This window comes from Rissa tridactyla, chromosome 2 (genome assembly GCF_028500815.1).
Source record: "Rissa tridactyla isolate bRisTri1 chromosome 2, bRisTri1.patW.cur.20221130, whole genome shotgun sequence".
Lineage (NCBI taxonomy): Eukaryota > Metazoa > Chordata > Aves > Charadriiformes > Laridae > Rissa > Rissa tridactyla.
Window position 1 is genome coordinate 145,652,530 of NC_071467.1, and position 20,262 is coordinate 145,672,791.

Genomic DNA, 20,262 nt, shown 5'->3' on the forward strand with positions numbered 1-20,262 from the left:
TGCAAGGGCCAGTAGATAATGAACAGGTGACTAGACTAGCGCTGAGAAGAAAGGCAGGCACTCTCCTGGTAGCTTAAGCTAGGGGCAGCAGGGCAAAGTCGCTGAGCTCCTGCAGAAGGCAGGCAGGTGCTGCTGGTGGGGTCGGTACCAGTGAAGTGTGCTGGGATCTGCTGGATGGCCAAGCAGAAAGCGTCAAGTGAGGGTGGGCAGTGGGGCCCAATTCATTTCTCTGCTGACACAGGCGTGGGCAGATATGCCAAGGCAACCAAACAGAACAGTGCATTTCATTTTTAATGGTTACCTTAGTCCCTGTGTTTTTTTGGCAGCGAGTGTGAGTCACATACAGATTCAGCTGTGTTTGCGCACATCAGCTGGGAGAGAGTTTGAAATAGGCCAGATTTGCCATTGGCAAACAGGATCCACTGCACACATCTAATACATGCAATGTGGAACCAATTGAGTCTCCTCCTTGTGGATCTCCACACATTGGCAGGTTGGCAACGGAGTCATCCATGAGCTTTGTAGGGCCCAGCCAGAGAGTCCTGCAAGCAATTAACCAAATCATACTCCCCAAGCAATTGAGGGAAGAAAGTTGCCTAAAAATACAGCTTAAATACTTTTAAGTACAAATGTGCTTTTTATTTTTGCAAGTGTAAAAAATTGAATTCTTCAGTGTGAAATGTGAATCTTTACACTGTGGAAGTGTAAAAACTTTGAACACCTGTCTCCACTACCAAAAAAAGTGTTCAAAGCAATTAATAGTGAGACAACAGTTTGTTTGTTTGTTTGTTTATTTTTTCTTTCCAAATGTTTTTAATAAGAATATTTGGTAGATCCAGCCTGAATTGTCAGGGAAAAGGTTTTCATATATTTTTCATCTCCATGTACTGTGTCCAGCTCTGGGTCTCCCAGCACAAGAAAGACATGGACTTGCTCAAGCAGGTCCAGAGGAGGGGCACGAAGATGATCAGAGGACAGGAGCACCTCTCCTATGAGGACAGGCTGAGAGAGCTGGGGTTGTTCAGCCTGGAGAAGAGAAGGCTCCAGGGGGACCTTATTGTGGCCTTCCAGTACCTAAAAGGGGCCTACAGGAAAGGTGGGGAGGGACTCTTTATCAGGGAGTAGAGCTATAGGACAAGGGGTAACAGTTTTAAACTGAAAGAGGGGAAATTTAGATTAGATATTAGGAAGAAATTCTTTACTGTGAGGGTGGTGAGGCGCTAGAACTGGTTGCCCAGGGAAGTTGTCAATGTCCCATCCCTGGAAGTGTTCAAGGCCAGGCTGGATGGGGCTTTGAGCAGCCTGGTCTAGTGAGAGGTGTCCCTGCCCATGGCAGGGGGGTTGGAACTAGATGATCCTGAAGGTCCCTTCCAACCCAAACCATTTTGTGATTATTAAAAATTTGACAGGAACACAAAATAAAAATTATGTATGCAGGTTTTATTTAATCTTTGAATGGTTGCTTGCAAACTGTGTAAAATATGTATATTTTTTAATTTCAAAGTTCCTGAAGTTGAGCCAACCCATGATTCACCTGTCAATAACGGTAAGTTTGCTTCTTATAAGCACATTAAAGAGAAATTTTGATAAGTTTATAGGCATTTATTATTTACAATTAAAATCGCCTCCAAAGAAGTTTAATTTAAATACCCATTGAACTGTCACAGATGATTTTACTTTAAATCTGTTTAAAAGAAGAATTCTTTTCTCAAATTGGATGTCTTATTGTTTGTTTGGGTGGGGTTTTTTTGCTTTATGAATGGTATACTGTGGTACAATATAGTGTTCCTTTTAAAAGGAACACAGAAGAGAATGAGCCCAGTTTTTCATTGTCCATCTGGAACATGCATCGATTTTAACTGTTATGGTTCAGTGCTTTTACACTTCATCCAGTTGTTGGTTTACTTAGGGAAATGGTTATGGCCATTTGTTGTAATTGTTCTGTTTTGTCTTTCACAGCACCAAAAAGTGAAGCTGCTGCTTCGTCCTCAAATAGTTTAGGTGGGATGATTGTTATACTGATCCTCCTTCTTCTAGCAGCAACTGGCTTTACATTCTATTTCTTGTATAAAAAAAGACGTGGTCGGCAAACACTTACAGCCAGTTTTGGCAATGCCATATACCGTGGCAATGGTGACCCTGGAACTCATGAATCAAATTGTCTTGTTGCTAATATTGAAGAAAATGAGCAGGCAACAGTTTAATAATCAGGGTAACTTTGGGCCTGATTTCAAAGGGAATTAAAGCTCTGGAATACAAGAATTCTTAAGGCAAAACGATTTTCTCCTATGGAAATTCTAGTTCATTTTGCCCAGGACACTTCTTGCTCTCTGTACTAGCAGGAACAAGCAATCTTGCAAGGCAGATCCAGAGATTTACTCACAAACAACATTACCTGGGAGCACTGCTGAGCATACACACAGACCTGGAGCTACACTGTGTAAGTGAACACTCAGGCTGTTCCAGTCTCTGCATGAGTCCAGCATCACCTTTAGGCACAAGAAGAGCCATGCTCACCACAGGCAACTGTGAGAATAAGCTCCTTAGCACAGTCCAAAAAGTACATCCAGATCTGTATGAATCCTGAAGATGCCACCCCCGATCTCCAGAGCAGGCTGGCGGAATTGCGCAGATTGGACGGGACCTCCAAGCTCCACCGGCATAGGTCCCTGCTCGAAGCAGGACCAGCTCCCTGCCCCAGCCAGGCAGCCTGCTCCAGTCCTGACTCCACATCTTCCTTTTGCGACCGAGGTACCCACAGAAACCCTTCGTGTTGCCTGTAACACCTGAATTAACACATTTTCCTCCTCTGTATATAATTGATAGAAAGGAAAGTGTAAATTGTTTTTCTTCTGCTCTAATTCTGTAACGTAAGCATTGGAAAATCAACTATAATATGAGGTTTGAATGTATTGTGAATAGAAATATTTTACCATTTAAATAATAGAATAGGGATCTCAAAGGATTCTGCAAAAGGGGGGAAATAGGCAGGATGAAGTATACTTAATTCATACCTGAAATACATAAAATAAGAAACATACATAAAATTTATTCTTTAAATCTCCAATACCAGTGAAGACTGAATACTTTTTTAGGCCATTTTTTCAAAGCCTAATGAAACAAGCATTAGAAAGTCTTTTCTAATTTCCAACCAAATTCTCCCTGTCCAAGTCTGTTTTAATCCTTTGAGTATCATTCCAGACTTGGATCATGACTGAGGTGATAGCATTGCATGTCATATTGGACTCCTGGTATATTCTCTGGGTTCAGAAACTCTAATAATATACAGTAGGTTCACATAGAAATGTTTTGGGTTTTTTTTTTACTTTTCCAATGCATTTTATGCCAAATGTAAACAATAGAATAATTCAAAGCTCTAGTCTAGAGAAGGTCCTTATTTAATTTGATATTTTTTGATGTTTTAATCTTTTGACAGATTTTAATTGTGTTTAAATTAAAATATTTTGCGTGTGTATGAAATACATGTAAATAAGTTTTTATTCTATTTTGGTTCATTAAATGGGCATTAAAGGACTGGTCCTAAGTAAAAGTTTGTGTGTCTTCTTAAGCAGAACAATTTACGATAAAAGTGAAAATAAAAGGAAGGAGGGATGGGATTCTTTCCCTAATCTAGCATGTTCTTAAACACCAGTAGTGATTAGTCTTTACCATCCAGTGAAACAGTGTGCCTCATTGCTTCTTCATGCCCAACATTTCAAAGTTTACCCTAATAAATGTCTAATGAAAGTGTTGTAATTTAAGACTAATGTGCTGTACTGCTCTAGCAGTTTGTGAGACAGATTCTTATATCTTTGATAGCTCTTGTCATGTCTTCTCTCCATATTTTTCTGATAGTAACACTAGTTCTTCCCTTTTGACTTCACTAGCTACATCTTCTGGATCTCTAATCCTTTTTGCTGTTCCTTTCTAGACCTCACTTTATAGTATGTACGTCCTTCTGACAGAACAACGCACTAGTGGATAAGGTATTTCAGGTGAGAATCTAACACTGAGAAGGTCAAAAAGACTAATCCACCATTGTAACATTTGCTAGAAAGGGCCTTTCTGTCTGAATTGGTCCTATAGGTTTGGACAGATAAACGTTCACCAGAAAACAATAGGCCAAAGACAGGAAAGGTGGCTAATGAGAAGTTAGTTTGTGAAAGTTTCCAAGGACTGATGAGCTTTATAGACGAGTAGTCCTGTTGCATCTGTGAGAGCTGAACCAAGAGTTTGGTGGGACTGTATGAGGCCAGCAGTGCACAGAAGCGTCAGCAGAGGATTGTACAACTTGGACCACATCCAAGACAGCAGTGGCTGCTATCTGGCAATGAAGACCAGACCCTCTGAGGGACTTTCCAGACATCTCCTGAGGAGGTCCTGGGGTGCCAGTATGGCTCTCTGCGACTGGGTATACAGCTGGGATTGGTTTCTAAATATTGCTCCAAGCAGGTAGCTGTGAGTGACTGTCTGTGAGTGAACTCGGTGAGTGAAGAAGGGAATGTGTTGCATGAATAGTTATTTGCTATTCATTATAATAGCTTGATTCTGTTAGTAATAACAGCTTAGTGAAAAAATTTGTTCTAAGAAATACTGGTTATGATCTGCATTTCCCCCCAATTTGATCCCCTAGCAGTGTAAAGGGAATTTACAAGAAACTTTGGTTTGTACCAAATGATGCTTTTTCTTCTCAGTTTTTGTTTCTTCTCAGGTTGTTGATTCCAAATTCTTCCCCTGCAGCTAGGTATCTGAAGGAAAGCTGTGGCTGCCACTGTATTTCATACCAAATCCTAGCTAATAGACCTGCTCCAAGAATGCTCCTCAGATGAGACAGATCTAGTACTTAGTTTAAAGACACTACTTATATGGAGGTATGAAATAGGTGCTGGGCTGCCCATATTTGCCACATTGAGGTGTTTGGACACACACCCAGAAAGAGGTAGGGGGGAAATTTAGTGCCAAAGCAAGCTTTTTACTGGACCTAGGAACCTTTGGGGTTAAATTGCTGTAAACACAGGTCTGGGTAATCACAATTTGTCAATTTGTCCAGCTTCCACATAGATTCTTTAATTGGGCTTAGGTGCAACAAAATAGCATTTATAGCACACCTTTCCACATAGACGTGATGTGGAGACCTACTTTTTCAGTTTCTTGCCCTTTCTTTCTGTGTATTAGGGTAGTATTTAAGAGAGAATGTCCTGCCTTTTCTCACTGTTTCACTGTGTTAGGTCCCTAAATTGAAACTATAACATGGCTGAAAAGTGAACTTATTACAATGTAGGAAATAACAACTGTCTTTAGGGAAGGAAAAGCTGTGGAAGAATTCACTATTGTAACTTCCTGTCATGTCAGATGGTGACACAGCTGTGGCAGATAGATGTACAAAGAAGAACAGAACACACTTTACAGAGAAACACAGTTTACAAAGAGAGAAACTCTTGGGCAATATCAGTACTAGTAACTTGGAACAGAAAACAAAATATTAGCTGCAGCTCCTTGTCTAAAGCAGGACTCTAAAAAGAAGTTTATGAACTCAAAGTATTTAATTTTGTCATTTACGCTTCTGAAACTAGGAGATCAAAAAAGGAAGTGAAGAGTAATTTGGAACAAAATGTAAGAAAGCTCTACAAATACAAACAGAATAGAAAGATAGTTGTGAAATGAACTAGTGCCTTCAGGCCAGATTCCAATGGCAAGAGACAGATTTTCCGGGGTCAATAGGAAAGGTTTGAACTGCTCCATAAGCATAAAGTTGTCCTGATGTCACCTTATCCAGAGACAGGAACAGTTAGGGTTCATTTTGTCTCTTCTCAGCTGTGCCCTTATCTGACATATGCAGCTTTCTCCCTTCTACAACATTCTGCAGGGCACAACTTCTAATTCACTATCTGTTAAATAATGATATGTAAAGCATTTTTAGGATATGGTTAGCGGTTCTGGTTCCTCATTTCAGGAGAATGCATACCGTGCAACCTTTATACTGCCTTTTTATCCAGACTCTTGATTTAGACAGCTAGATGAGACTCATCTCACCTGCTTTTAGAACTGGTTGACATAGTTCTCCTTTACAGTCAATAGTTAGGCATATACATGTATCACCTGCAGTTGTTCTGTGGTCCTCCAGAAGAGGCTAATAATAGGACAGAGATTACAGAGGTGGGAGGAAATAATATTCAGTAACGGGAGGAATAGGGGCTCATGCAGTGAGGCAAGAGGATGGTACAAAAATGAAAAATAGCAGCAAGAGTGTGTGTCCAACAAAAGGAGACTGAAGGGAAAGGTGAAAGTAGAAATGAAGGAGTTTGAATTGGACCAGAAGTGCTGAGTGAGCATGCTTTGCATAGAACTGGGCCAAGAGAAGAAAACAGCCAAAGGGAACTGTTGCCCCAGGAGCCCAACTGCGCCGTTCCGACTGGGGAAGAGGGCACGTGTGTGGATGGGGAGTGGGTAGAGGGTGTGGGATATCTGTATGTTTGTTCCTGATTTGCCTGTGTACTCTGTGTTCTTTAGAAAGGCCATGGCTGGGGATCAAGGAAGAAGGCAGGCTGCTTCTCCACCTTGCCCTGGCCCTGAGGTCTTGCACAGGGCAGAGGCATCTAGAAAGATGAGGTGATGGTTCCTCCTTGAGAGTGGTGATTGTGCACAGGGTTGGGGGGATATGCTTTGGAGCATCGTGCTGGACTGCAGAGGACGGGAAGGAAATCAGGGTGTTCCTGAGAGGAACAGAAAGTGGACTTGTGGGGAAATATGGGATGATGGAAAGGAAGGGGTTTCTCCTAGACAGCTACAGAGGAACTGTATGGGCGGTTTCACCACCCAAGAAGCCACTGAGAGAAAGCTTAGAGACAAGCACTTTCTCTGCAAAGATACTATGGAAACGGGAGAGAATTTTTTCTAACCCTGTTAGAGAAAGAAAAACCCTTTGGTGTCCTGGGGCATGCTCAATTTGAGGAAAAGTGAAAGGTGCCGATAATTCCACCTGCTGGATCTGGCCGGCGTGGGGACTATTTGCTGGCGAGAGGGAGAGCAGGGGAGAGTGGGACAAGAAAAACAAGACAAAGAAAAAGTATGCTGGGTGTACAAGGCCCGTGATCAGCGGGGGGAGTGAATGGGATGAATCAAGAGGTCTTGACCTGCTGTCAGGAGGCAGATGGAATAGTAATGAGGCTTGATTACACATGTCCCATCCACTCAAAGATTTCTCCTGCATCCTACGTTGCAAGAAAATTGTTTTTTATTACTGGGCAGTGGGAACAGCAGCCTTTTCTCCTGGTGATGGTACTTTTAATTTCAGAGCTACCACATGGGATGGTTGTTAGGCTGCTGTCTGAAAGTAAGCTTCTGTTAAAGGCACTGTTTGCTGTGTACTCTGACTTAATAGTGAATTTAAAAACAAGAAAAATTTAGGATCTATTGAGAGTAAAATCTGTTTACAACAATTGTTTTAACAGGAAATGGGCAAGTAGAAATGTGCAATCTCCACACATTGCAAAGACAACAAATGTCTGGGAAAGAAGACACCATTTCACTTCTTGACTGGTTATTTGTTAAAGCAGCGACATTTAGAGCACATAACAGTGAAGCTGTTCGTTCTTAGTTGGATTAAAAATGAAAGGGAATTGATTATGCCACTAAAAACTGTCTGCATTATAATTACTGAAGACATGAAATTTAATGATATCAAAACTCAGCATAGTGACACAAAATAGGGAAGGGATTTTAAATAAATGAGGAAGCTAGAAACAAGATAAAAAGGAAGGAAATCCTTAAACTGTGCATGAAAACTATTTGCATTCAGCTACAGAATCACAAGAGAAAAGCACATTCTATGAATTATCTTCCTTTAGCAATTTTCCATTGCCTCTTGTGCACTTCTATAATTTGACTGAAATTGCACTGAGTAATAGAATAATTTCAGTTCCAGAATTTTAATATTTTATCGTAAATCACTCCAAATATTCATAAGATGGTTTTTTTTTTTCCTCAATTATTCATATGGTGCTTGATAGCTCAAACAACTAAAGTGTCATTCCGAGTGAATTTTGTAAACAGTTTCTTTGTGTTCCCACACTTAGTGTGTCGACATAGATACATTTTGCTATGGAAATATCATTCTTGGCCATGGAAATACTCAAAACTCGGCTGGAAAACGTCCTTAGCAACCTTTGAAGCATTACATAGCTTTGAAGCCCTGCTTTGGGCAAGATGTTCACCCAAATGACCTCCAGAGGGCTCTTTAAGTGTAAATCCTGTGGTCAGTATTGGTATACAGGATTATGCACTTTTGATAAACTAAAGCCTGTATAGTTGGAAAAAGTAAAGGAAGTGATCAGAAAATGTGGCAGAGGCAGGGATGAGGCATGGCCAACAGTAGGAAGCAGCACAGCTCTCCTGGCTGCGTGGGCTGTATGGGCGGTGCTAGCACCCATGTCAGGCTTATGCTTTCCATGAACTTGAGATCAAAGCACAGATGCCACAAGGACCCTCCATCAACATAATTTCTGTGGTGTCTGATCATGTTCTACCGGCTCGAGAACTGTGGTTTATCGTCTCTGCTGCTCTCATCCCTGTTGAGAGGTGGACTGATGTCACTCTCTGTCCCTGCCAGCCTTGCATAGCACCGTGGCAGGGACTGTACCAAAGGGACCAAGAAGAAGACATGCTCCAAGATCACTCAGTCACACCCATCATGCACCTGTAGCAGCCTCCCATGTCATGCCAAATTAGAAAAAAACAAAGGAATGGTCTCTCCCTTCTAGCTGTCGGTGACCACAAAATATGCTCTTGGATCCAAGAAAACCAGCGAGGCTGTTCGGTCCTCCTTCTTGGTTGGCATTTGATGATGGCACAACATGTGGGCCAGAGGAGCTCCTACTGGATTAGAGAGGCCAGCAAACCAGCTTCCTGAGAGAGAGGTCAGTAGCCCACTGCAAATAATGTTAGAGAAGTGTTGATATTGTGTCCCTGGCTACTTGAGACATTGTTGGGAATGGCAAGTCCCAGTAACAAGTTCAGTCTTGTGCCCTGCCCTTTGAGGATGATGGCTTCTGCCTTGGGTTTGTGAGCCTAGCTTAGCTCATGAGGTGGTTTTGGTTAATTAAAAGCCTTAAAGTTTACCTTAGGGGCTAATTAGAATGCCCAAAGCAAAGGAAAGTGGTCAGTTATGACCAAAAATTTCTTATTTCTAAGTCCTGCATGAATAATAAGTATTTCTTGGCACCTGCCAATATCCTCTAAAGCCTGTACTAAGTCAGTAATTGGAGAAGTTGGGGATAATTGCTGTTTAGAAAACAATATACACTGAAACTAGTTTTAATGCAGCATATTTTTATACTGTTGAAACTCAAGTATAGAGTCCTATTTGTTGTCAAAACCCAGCAGTCTATCCATTTCTTTTTCAAACACACTTGGAAAAACTCCATTATCCTGAATAGATTTCTAAACTGTATCCAAGTCTGCTTCAAATAGTCAACAGACTGGCATCTGTAGAGTGTCCTGAAGTGACAAAGAACAGCAGAAAGAGCTGATTGAAAGTGTGTACGTGACCCGTGTTCAGTCAGACATTTTCTCCAGCCATGGCAACATGGATCCCTGTAGAGCCCTATCAGGCCTACGCAACAGAATTGCCAGGGATGCCTACTTGAATTAAGCCAGTAAATTTGGCTTTTATCACAAATTAAGAATAGCTCTACCAGGTCATAGTAAAGGTTTGTTTAGCATTGCTTCCTGTCCCTGATGGTGTCCAAAAGCAGGTGCTTAATGAAGAGCTCAAGAGTTGACAAACATCAAGTGGTAGCTCCTTATTTGCCTCTCTTGGCCTCAACAGTTGCGGCTGAGTGATTTCCTGAGCCAGAAGTGGTGGTTTTGCATTCATAAAAAATCCACATAGAGACTTATTGATAGGCTAGCTAGTACACTCAGTGTACACTGTTGCAAAATTTTCCTATATAAATAACCTCCCAGAAAGCCAGCAGAGAAAAAGCATAGTATTGCAATCATAGAATCATAGAACCATAGGGTTGGAAGGGACCTCTGGAGATCATCTAGTCCAACCCCCCTGCCAGAGCAGGGTCACCTACAGCAAGTTGCACAGGAACACGTCCAGGCGGGTTTTGAATGTCTCCAGAGACGGAGACTCCACCACCTCTCTGGGCAGCCTGTTCCAGTGCTCTGCCACCCTCAAAGTAAAGAAGTTCCTCCACATGTTTAGGTGGAACTTCCTATGTTCAAGTTTGTGCCCGTTACCTCTTGTCCTGTCACTGGGCACCACTGAAAAGAGCCTGTCCCCATCCTCCTGACATCCATCCTTTAAGTATTTATAAGTGTTGATAAGGTCCGCCCTCAGTCTTCTTTTTTCCAGAATAAAAAGACCCAAATCCCTCAGCCTTTCTTCATAAGAGAGGTGTTCAAGTCCCCTAATCATCTTGGTAGCCCTTTGCTGCACCCTCTCCAGCAGTTCCCTGTCCTTCTTGAACCGGGGAGCCCAGAACTGGACACAGTACTCCAGATGCAGCCTCACCAGGGCAGAGTAGAGGGGGAGGGTGACCTCCCTTGACCTGCTGGCCACACTCTTCTTGATGCACCCCAGGATGCCATTGGCCTTCTTGGCTGCGAGGGCACATTGCTGGCTCATGGTCATCCTGTTGTCCACCAGGACTCCCAGGTCTCTTTCCACCTGGCTGTAAAGACCAAAACAAAGAAGGCATTCAGTAACTCCGCCTTCTCCGCATCCTCCATCACCATGGCTCCAGTCTCATTCAACAGTGGGCCCACAACTTCTCTGGTCTTCTTGGAAATACTTCTTGGAAAAAAATATTTAGTATTTCTTCAGCATGCTTACTTCTTTTTTTCTTCCTATTGAATCCCTTTGGATGTTCTGATACTTCACATGTATCTAAGCAATTTCTGACAGCAGTCCTCTTCACTATGTTTTTCTTACCACTTCAAAATTTTAATTTTTTGACAAGTTCATCCTATTAAACGCTCCACAGGGTGAACAGCTTAGGGCAGTGTAGCATAACTTGCAGAATGTCAAAATATGAAAAGATTTTCTAGTGGTCTGTATATCAGGGGGCAGAGATCTGGTGTCCTTGAAGGGACATATTGGTTTTTTTTCCTCAGAGTTAAAGCCATTCTATAATCCTGCTTAATTCCTGTTCTCACGCCAATACAGTTTGACTCATAGTTTTTCAATTGATGACTTCTAAAAGAAAGCAACTTTGAAGAAAAAATATACTTCTCTTTTTGTAAGTAGCCCGATGGTAGACTATTTCTGGTTTAGTTCAGAGAACTAAAACGTTGATTCACACCTTTCCACGAAGAACAGTGGTAGCTCTGCGTGTGTATTATCCTTTACCATTGCTTTCATTAAAGGAAACTTCCTCTGGTCAGTCTTTCCTTACACAAGAATCTTCAATTTCATATTTCATTTCACAAGCCAGTTACTGCATATTCTTTATGAAGTTCATTCTGCATTTTAGTTTATGGATGTTTCTTGCCATCCCTCTGTGCCTCCGTGTTTGGGCTTCATCAGGAGATGTAAGTCCACAGAAAGTACAGGACTGGACCTCTTCTAAATGTCGGTGAAAACAGTCCTCACACATTTTTATATGTAAAAATACCTGAAATGATACAGCCACATTCATGCCAATGTGAGTAATAAATACAGTTACTGGTAAAGAATAAGAATGGCAGAAATCTGGGATCATATCTAGAAGAGCCAGCCTATTTTGCGAGTTTGTCTGTAGATAACATGAGCTAAAGATCTCATACCACTGGTAATGCCTTAGGAAACATCCTGGGAAGGCTGAAAAAGGGCCAGAGATAGTAATGAAAGTAAGTAATTAATTACCTTATGCTTTAAAATATTCTTATAGCTTTTACTGTGTTTCAGGGAAAGCTGCCTGTCCATTTAAGTCATGGTCTGCTCTTGATTAATGAGTGAGTGACTTTGCTGTAGCTCTGAGGTGGCCGATGAGACCAGGCATGGACCCTCATGTCCCTTCAGATGCAGAGCAGGTGCCAGGCAAGGCTCACACGGCTCTCTGGCACCTTTCTCACTGTTTAAAGTAGATCAGTCTGGGCACAGGCTTTGGCTTGCCGACAGGAACGAGGTGATGCCAGGCTTGGATCTCCGGCTCTGGCATGTGGGCCACAAGTGGCTTCCCTCACGTCCTGCCACCCTTAAGAGCTGCAGCATCTTTTATTTACCACTGAGTGGAGTCCTTATCAAGATTGCAGATGTGCAAGGCTTGATTCCCCAGTCTGCTGCATGACATTTTCTTCAGAGAAATTTGGCACTGGAACTGTGTCTGGCATCACAGCCAGATGATCCAGATCCAGGGCATGGGTGAGTGCAGGGCTCATCAGCAGGGTACCACAAATACAGGGTTACCTTTTTGGGCATCATTGCGAAATCTACAGTTTCTACCAGTGGTTTAATACAGGCATTATTTTTTTTTTATTTAGCAGCTTAAAGGCCTGCTTATAAAAGAATATTAATTTCCAAATACATGTATCTTCACTCATTATTGTTCACTGTCATTTTCTTTGGACAAAGTCCTGCTTTAGGTACTCACCTTGGATCTCTTCCCACAGCCATGATTACTACACTAACCAACTTGGAAAGCTGGGTTGATGCTCCCATGTATTCAAATCCTACGGTCAATTAGATGAGTGCTTCTGGTAGGTTGTAAAAGTTGCAGCTGGTATTCCAAATCAGGGTCCAAACCAGATGTGAGGCTCCAAGCAGTTGGGCTCCCATGTCCTCAGGCCATTAATTATAATGCCAACATGAAACAAAAACAAAAACTACAAAACAAACCAAAGAAATAAATTGAGAAAAGGAAGTATGGAGGCAGGAGTGGAGAGCAATGTTTTCCTCCTATTCACATTTCTGAGTGGCTGTGGGTACACGTTGTTTGTCATCCTGCGGCCACTTATCTTCAGTCTCCCAGTATTAGATTCACTCCCAAGACTGCTGTCTACCTTTCAGTCCTCTGCTTCTTGTTGCTGTCTTAACCCCTGCACATTTCTTTCCAATTCCCTTTTTTCCTCAATCTCTTCATGATGAGACGGGTGTGCAGGGACCCTCAGTGAGCACCCATTAGTTGCTGCAAAAGCAAATTGCCATGGAGCAGCACACATGAATCTAGTTTCTTCCTTCACATCATCCCTGCCTGCGTGAAGAGACAGAGGCAACAGAGGACAGAAAAGTAGCTGATGATGCCGCGCATGACGTGAAGCTGTTATCCAGCCGTTCTAGTCTGAACACAGGAGCAGTATCACTCAGAGATACTCCAAATGTGAAGTTCAGCAGGGTAGTTGCAAAAATAACAATTATAATTCCTTACATACAGCATCTGTGCAAATCTGCTGTGATGCTGGAAAGGTCAAGTTCTTAGTCGATAGCATTGCATTTTATTTCGGAGTCTTACAAAAACAATCAGTATATAAAACTTCAGTACACAGACACACTGTGTCCTCATATTGGAATGTGTCACTTCCATGTCACGCTAGCTGTTTTGTGAAACAATGTGTCAATTCAGATTCATAAGCTTCAACAATATCTAATTTTAGAATTTAGGAGGGATTTCAATCGTTCTTGAATAAACATATTCTCCTTTGTTCTGGATGCACTGAAAGAAAAGTGTGAATGCAGTTTCTTTCTTGTAATGCTAAAGTAAACAATAGAAGGCATAACATAAGTTAAAGGTTAAAGATCTTAGAATTTTATATATCCTGCAAATATGAACCTTTTATCATATGCATAGTAGAAATAGGGAACTGCAAAGGCCCTGCCCAAAGGCAGTGTCAGCTAAAACTAAGCAGCTGCTGACAGATACAACCTCTTATGAAGTTCCACCCCTCCCCTGGGCAACCTACTCAAAGCTTCTATACTTATAATATCCGTGTGATTTGCAATGTCACCAACTCCTCAGGACAACAGGGCTAGAGCGGCCCACATCTATGCTAGTAATAAGCTCCTGGGTGCTCCTTAACAGGCTGGTGGTGGCTGTGCTCAAACTGCTTTGAGAGAATGGTCCCTCGAACACTGCACGTGCCAAACTGTACCTAGAAATCCCTTTGGGGGAGTCCTTGCTGGCATGGGTGAAGGACACACGCCAACATCCATTTACAGGATAGTCAATTCTGCCAGTAATGCCTCTTCCTGACACTGTCTAATTTAAGTTCATTTGCCAAGTTTTGTATTAAGTACAGCTTTTGCCATTGTGTGAGCTATTAACATACAGAATAGCAACAAATCTTTCCATAAAACCCTTGTCAGTACACCTTCCAGTTCAACATAAACTGGTAATTACTGCTCTTTTCTTAGGGCTTGACTATGATTCTTTACTATCTAGTTATCCTCTCATGATTAACAAATAATACCATTTTTTCCACTACCTTTCCAGGAATTCAAGTTAGTCTGCCTGCCTTATAATTCCTTGGTTCCTCTTTTTTCTCATATTGTTTGTTCTTTTCTGATATGCTCAAAACCTGTCTAGGTTTTGTTAGTGTTCACTGAGAATTGTAAATTACTCCGAGTACTCCAGCCAATCTGTACGTGTTAAGACTAATCAAATTCATCTTCTTTCAAAAAAAAAGCTTTATATAGTAGATAAAAATAATAGAAGAGGTTATCCTGCAGCCCAAGCATCACATCTGTTTTTGATCTTTAATCCGTACTGTAGTTTTATGCAAAGTTGGGCAGAACTTGTGCAGAACTAATCGATGTTGATGGTATAGGAAACGATCTTGCAAATATTTGCTCATCTCCCATTGTTTATGTGACTCCTAACGAAGCAGCTGGCAAAATGTGACTGAAATGAAGAGTGTACTTTCAACAGTGCACGCACATGTTCTGGTATGAAGAACTGCGCTCATGAATGCAGTGACACTGCTTCATGTGAAATAACAAGGAAAATGTATTCTGCACTGAAGCTTTCCAGAACAGCCTTAAGTTTGATAGACTGTGTTGCTGCCAAGAAAAAGAGCGAGATTACTAAAAATGTGGGCAGGAGCCCAAACTCATTTTAAATGCACATTGGCTTCATAGATATGGAAATTCAGCTAAGTTAAGGGCACTCTGTACATGCAGTGATATGAACAGCATCCAGAAAAGTGCACTTTGATGGATGATGTGCCTACTTAGACAAATGTTTAGAGATAAGTGTTAACTGAAAAAAAGAGTGATGTTGGCTGCAGAGAATGTGGCCTTGGATAGTCCTTTAGTTGGGAACTGGTTGTAACTTGAATTTGAAGCTTTGACCAAGGCTTACCAGCTTTCTAGAGGTAGTTCAGACCATCAGGGCTGTTTTAATGCTGTGTATCATGACATAAGGTCTTGTATCTGAGGAGCTGAAAACATTTTTATAGATGTCAGTTAGACTTCACAACACTATCACTGTGCAGATGTTAAAATTAAGAGGAGGTATGGTTTGATTGGAAAGGAGGAGAGCCTGATATGTTGCACAAGGGCAGAGCTGGGAACAGTCACACTAACCTTTAACTTTTTCTGTGTCTGAGTATGTTGAAAATCAGGGCAGGTTTGTGCAGTGCAAAATTTTCTTAGTCACTATAGAGATTCTGGGTTTGTCTGTGGAAATCCGTCTGTAGATGACCAGCTCATTTCACAGCTGTCTGTCAAATGGATGTTTCTACATATAGCTTATTCCTACATTCCTAGTTATTTTTCACTTCCTCTTCCATCCTCTTAACACTCATTAGTTGCAGAGATAGGAATGGCAAGATTCAGCTTTTCAAGTTCCTAAGTTTCCTCTTTGCCTATGCTTTAGTGAAGAAAATGCTAGTTTTTGGTCAATAATGCACAGGTGAACCTGGTAATTTTTTTCTGCATTAAATAATTCCCCACGTTATTGACACCAGTGGGTGTAATCCAGCCACCCTGTCTGAAATGCCCAGGTTGAGCAATTTTTTATCCATTTTCTCGCTTTTTCTCAGATTTCATTTTAGAGGAGAGCTAAGTAGTATATTGTGTGCTTCTCCCTGGCTCTACATTTTGCATGGGATATAAATCCCCAGAAAACAGCTTGGTACATTTATGCTAGGTGTTTACCTCTTCCCTGAGAAGGCAGTACTCAACACGAAGCATTAGATGCCTTCAGCATTTTGTGCTCTGGTCCGCTGAAGTCTTTTTTAATATGGTAACAAGGTGTTAGCAGTGGCTGCGGATTACTGACTGTCTGTTTTTTAACAGGCAAGGTGTTTGTGGAAGACCAGCAGTGGGTAAAAGAAGTTGAATTTAAACCCTTTGAAGTTCCTAATGTGGTGCCTGCCTTACCTTAGGTGAGGACTCCCTGCAAATGCTCCTTTTGTGTCCATGCAGCCAGCAGTGGGTGAGTCAGAGAGAGAAGAGGCAAGAGGAAGGCTGGTCTAAGTGCATGCCCATGGCTGGTGGCTGGGCTAAAGCAGACCTGGAGCCCTGTTCCCAGCTCCCCGTGGCATGTGTGATTTGCGTTGTCAGCACAAACTAGACGAACAAAACTTGTCCTGCAAACGGGATCTGAATCATAAAGCCCAACCATGACCGTCACCCCTGTAGCTCTTTTCAAGCTCATTAGTGGAGCTCAGATGACTTTAGATAGATTACTTTAGATGACTTTAGATAGATTACTTTAGGCAAGGGATAGGTGCCTTTCTCTCCGAAATAGGCAATTTTGCACAAATGGTGTGACTAAAGTAGTGTGCCCAGGGCATGTTCAGGCTAAGATGATAGCTTCAGGATTAGGCAGTCCTGAGAAGTAGGTAAACTTAACTGATGACTGAGCCTTAGGCAAACCACTTTCTGCCCTCATGGTGTTATAAATTCATACCCCAAAAAGAACTAAAAGATGACCAAATTGCATTGCAGTGGTATTACAATACTCAGACTATGCCTGGAAGAGCTGTGATAGATTTAGATGCCCTTCATAACAAAGAAATCTGGACACTATTTCAGATTAAAGCCAGTCCTTAGAGCTCCTTTTACTCTTTACTTGAACTACTGTGTGTAACTTCCCAGAAAAAAAAGAAACCAAACCCTACAGATCTTTTTATCATTTTGTAGTTAAGAGATTCCTTTGGTAGCAGTCCATGTGAATGTTCTCTCTATCTCTAGCTGTTAATTATGAAATTTCCCTCCTCTTTCAGAAAATAGGTTTGATACAGTTGTAGTTGGAAGGTGTGTGAGGAGGGGAAGAACTACAGTGTCTTCCTTGCCAGATGATGTAAAGAAACTTTACTTACTACTACATACCTCCCACTGCCATGGAGACTGACAGGTAGGTCAGGCCATGAATCGGTGTTGGGGAGCTGGCATCAGGACATTTTTCAGATGTGACATTTTTTACATATCCTTGTTACCCATATTTCAAATCATGTCCTGGACCTCACCATTCCACAGGTAGTGGGGGAAGAAAACAGTCTTAAATATATTTTCTGCCAACTTTTCTGCTTCAATATGCTTCTCTTAAATATTCGAGTCAAATGCTGCGCTTAGATATGGTAGGGAATTGATATAAAGATAGGGATTTAAAAGGTGTAGGAAATTATCATGGAATCATAGAATATCTCACGTTGGAAGGGGCCCACAAGGATCATTGAGTTCAACTCCCCGCTCCTTGCAGGGCTAACACTAAACCATATGACTAAGAGCATCGTCCAGGTGCTCCTTGAAGTATTAGCCCATGGAAAATATTTCAAAGTGTTTCTTTCTGGAAAGTGGTATATGTTCTTTTTATAAGGAAGGAAACAGTGATAAAGCTAAGGAAAAAAACAATGACTCATCATAGAGATAATATAAAGAACAGGCATTTTTCCAGTTATTTTTATAACTATGTACTGTTATCCAGGAAGTATGGATGGATCAGTTATTTTTTTCTTACAGAATCCATTATTTAAACAATAGTCTAAAGCTGCACGTTGATTATTTCTAATGATTACTGAGGCTCAGTTAACGAGAAGCAGTTAAAGACTAGTACAAAAGGTTGATAAGTGCATCTGCAAATCAGCAGTCATGGATCGTACGTTGGTCTGCTGTACCTTAGCCAAAATATTGAGGTTCAAATGCCCTTAGGTCATCAGGCAGGGCTGGGCAACATTTGCAGCTGTGATGTGCACCCTTGGGTGCAGTCTCCCACATGGAAGCCTCCCTTCCCTTGAATGCAGGAGCACCTGTGGCCTTGTCTCTGGAAACAAGGGTTGAGAACTCCTGAGCTCTTCGTGCTCACTCAGACATCTACCAGGTTGATGGTGACTTTGCCTCTGTAGTTTACTCTTTCGTTTTAGCATGCTATTCTCATTTTAACACCCCAAAACTGTGGAAAATAAGAAACATTTTCAACTAGTCAGCTACTTCTTCTCTCCAAGAAAGCTTGGCTAGGTATCACCATCCCTTGTGAACTCAAGGCTGATGTTGCACAATGGACCTTGACGCCAGAAGTATGATAGAGATATGTGATAGAGATGTGCCCTTCACACCAGAGGGTTTTCAGCTCTCACTCCCACCCCACACCCATTCTGGGTCTAGTTTGACCTTGTTATGGGATGCTTCAAAACATTAAGGAAAAAAGAACTATATCTCTGCTATCTTAGTATGCTGAAAGGGCTCTGTAAGGACTCAGTGACATCTCCAGGGTGAGGATCACCCTTCCCAACTGGAAACAGGACACAGTGTGGCTGTCACAGGCCTGACTCAGGCTGCTGGTGAAGCTCAGCCTGAAATATCCTCTCCTTCACCCTTCACTTCTATCTTGCTCTATTACAAAGGGTGGTTGAGTTTTATGTTTCACCAAATTTGCTTGCTTTTTCAATTGAGCCTGTGTCCCTTTGGTTATGTGACTGGCCTGAGGAATTACAGACCCTTTATTTTTCCCCTAGAGTAGCACTAGTGCCTTGTGGGTCTGGTAAAGCAGCTGAGAGGCTGCCAAATTGGATGGGCCACTTGTGGCAGCTTCTCAGTAGCAGTCACTCAACTGTTGTCATGTTCTCTCCCAGTGTCCCACAGGCGCCCAAGATTCACTTGTATTGAGCTGCTCGTCAACACCCTGGGACTTCCCAGTGCCACATACAGAAGATAGTAAGAACAGAGGACATTATGGCTTAGTTTGTCATAGGTATCCAAAACGGGTGACAAGACCTCTTCCAATGAGAAATTATGAATCAAAATTAACATGGAAGTTAAGGGTTACATCAGTTTAAACTGAAGATCAATGTCAGAATTATATTTCTTTTCATAAGCATATGTGAATGTTGAGCTGAAACTTGTAAAATAGTTCTAAATTCCTGGAATATAAAGGTAAACTGGAAAACTCTGAAGACTATCCTTGGTGAAGGAGAGACAAGTGAGTCTGGTTGATTTCTGACAAATACTTTCCTATTTTGTTTTTAAGTCTCTCACTAAATAATCTGTCCAAGAACTTAATTCTACTATTAGGAAGTTTTTTCCTGGTCCCTAATTCTCCCTTGCTAAACTTATTCCATTGTTTCTTTTCCTGTATTTCTTGTCCTTTCCCAAGTAGATATGTATGATAATTTATGACCTTCTTTCAGGCAGCAACATTTTTCATCTTCGCAGACTGTTATCATGTCTTGCTCCAGTCTTCCCTCCTGTGGACTAAGTTCTTCCTGTATCTGCCCAGATGTCATGTAATTCTTCTGCATCTTTCTGTGATTATGGTATTCCTTTAAAAGAGGAAAAAGTAACACTTTTGACATTATTTGCACTTGAAAAGTATTGTCCCTCTATTAAAAGTGTTTTTTTGTTACAAAAAGAAAACGGATTCCTAAAAGGCACACATAATAAAGGGTCATAGAATCACAGAATTGCCCAGGTTGGAAGGGACCTTTCAGATCATCTAGTCCAACCATCAACCTAACTCTGACAAAAACCACCACTAAACCGTATGTCTAAGCACTATGTCTACCCGTCTTCTAAATACCTCCAGGGATGGTGCCTCAACCACTGCCCTGGGCAGCCTGTTCCAATGCTTAATAACCCTTTCAGTGTAAAAAGTTTTCCTAATATCCAGCCTAAACCTCCCCTAGCACAACTTCAGGCCATTTCCTCTTGTCCTATCGCCTGTTGCCTGGGAGAAGAGACTGACCCCCACCTCGCTACACCGTCCTTTCAGGTCGTTGTAGAGAGCAACAAGGTCTCCCCTCAGCCTCCTTTTCTCCAGGCTAAACAACCCCAGCTCCCTCAGCTGCTCCTCATAAGACTTATTATCCAGGTCTTCTTAATTTGTATATCAGAAATAAGGC

General features: G+C 41.7%; 1 protein-coding gene across 1 annotated transcript in view; it reads left to right on the forward strand.

The window, feature by feature from the left end:
- LOC128904905 (macrophage mannose receptor 1-like) overlaps positions 1–3,544 on the forward strand; it is a 35,516-nt gene extending 31,972 nt beyond the window's left edge. Inside the window, exons 29-30 of the mRNA XM_054189905.1 lie at positions 1,505–1,546; positions 1,960–3,544. Coding sequence (XP_054045880.1) covers positions 1,505–1,546; positions 1,960–2,204 — 287 coding nt within the window. The 3' untranslated portion in view covers positions 2,205–3,544. The remainder of the gene's footprint in view (positions 1–1,504; positions 1,547–1,959) is intronic.
- Positions 3,545–20,262: the final 16,718 nt, after the last annotated feature.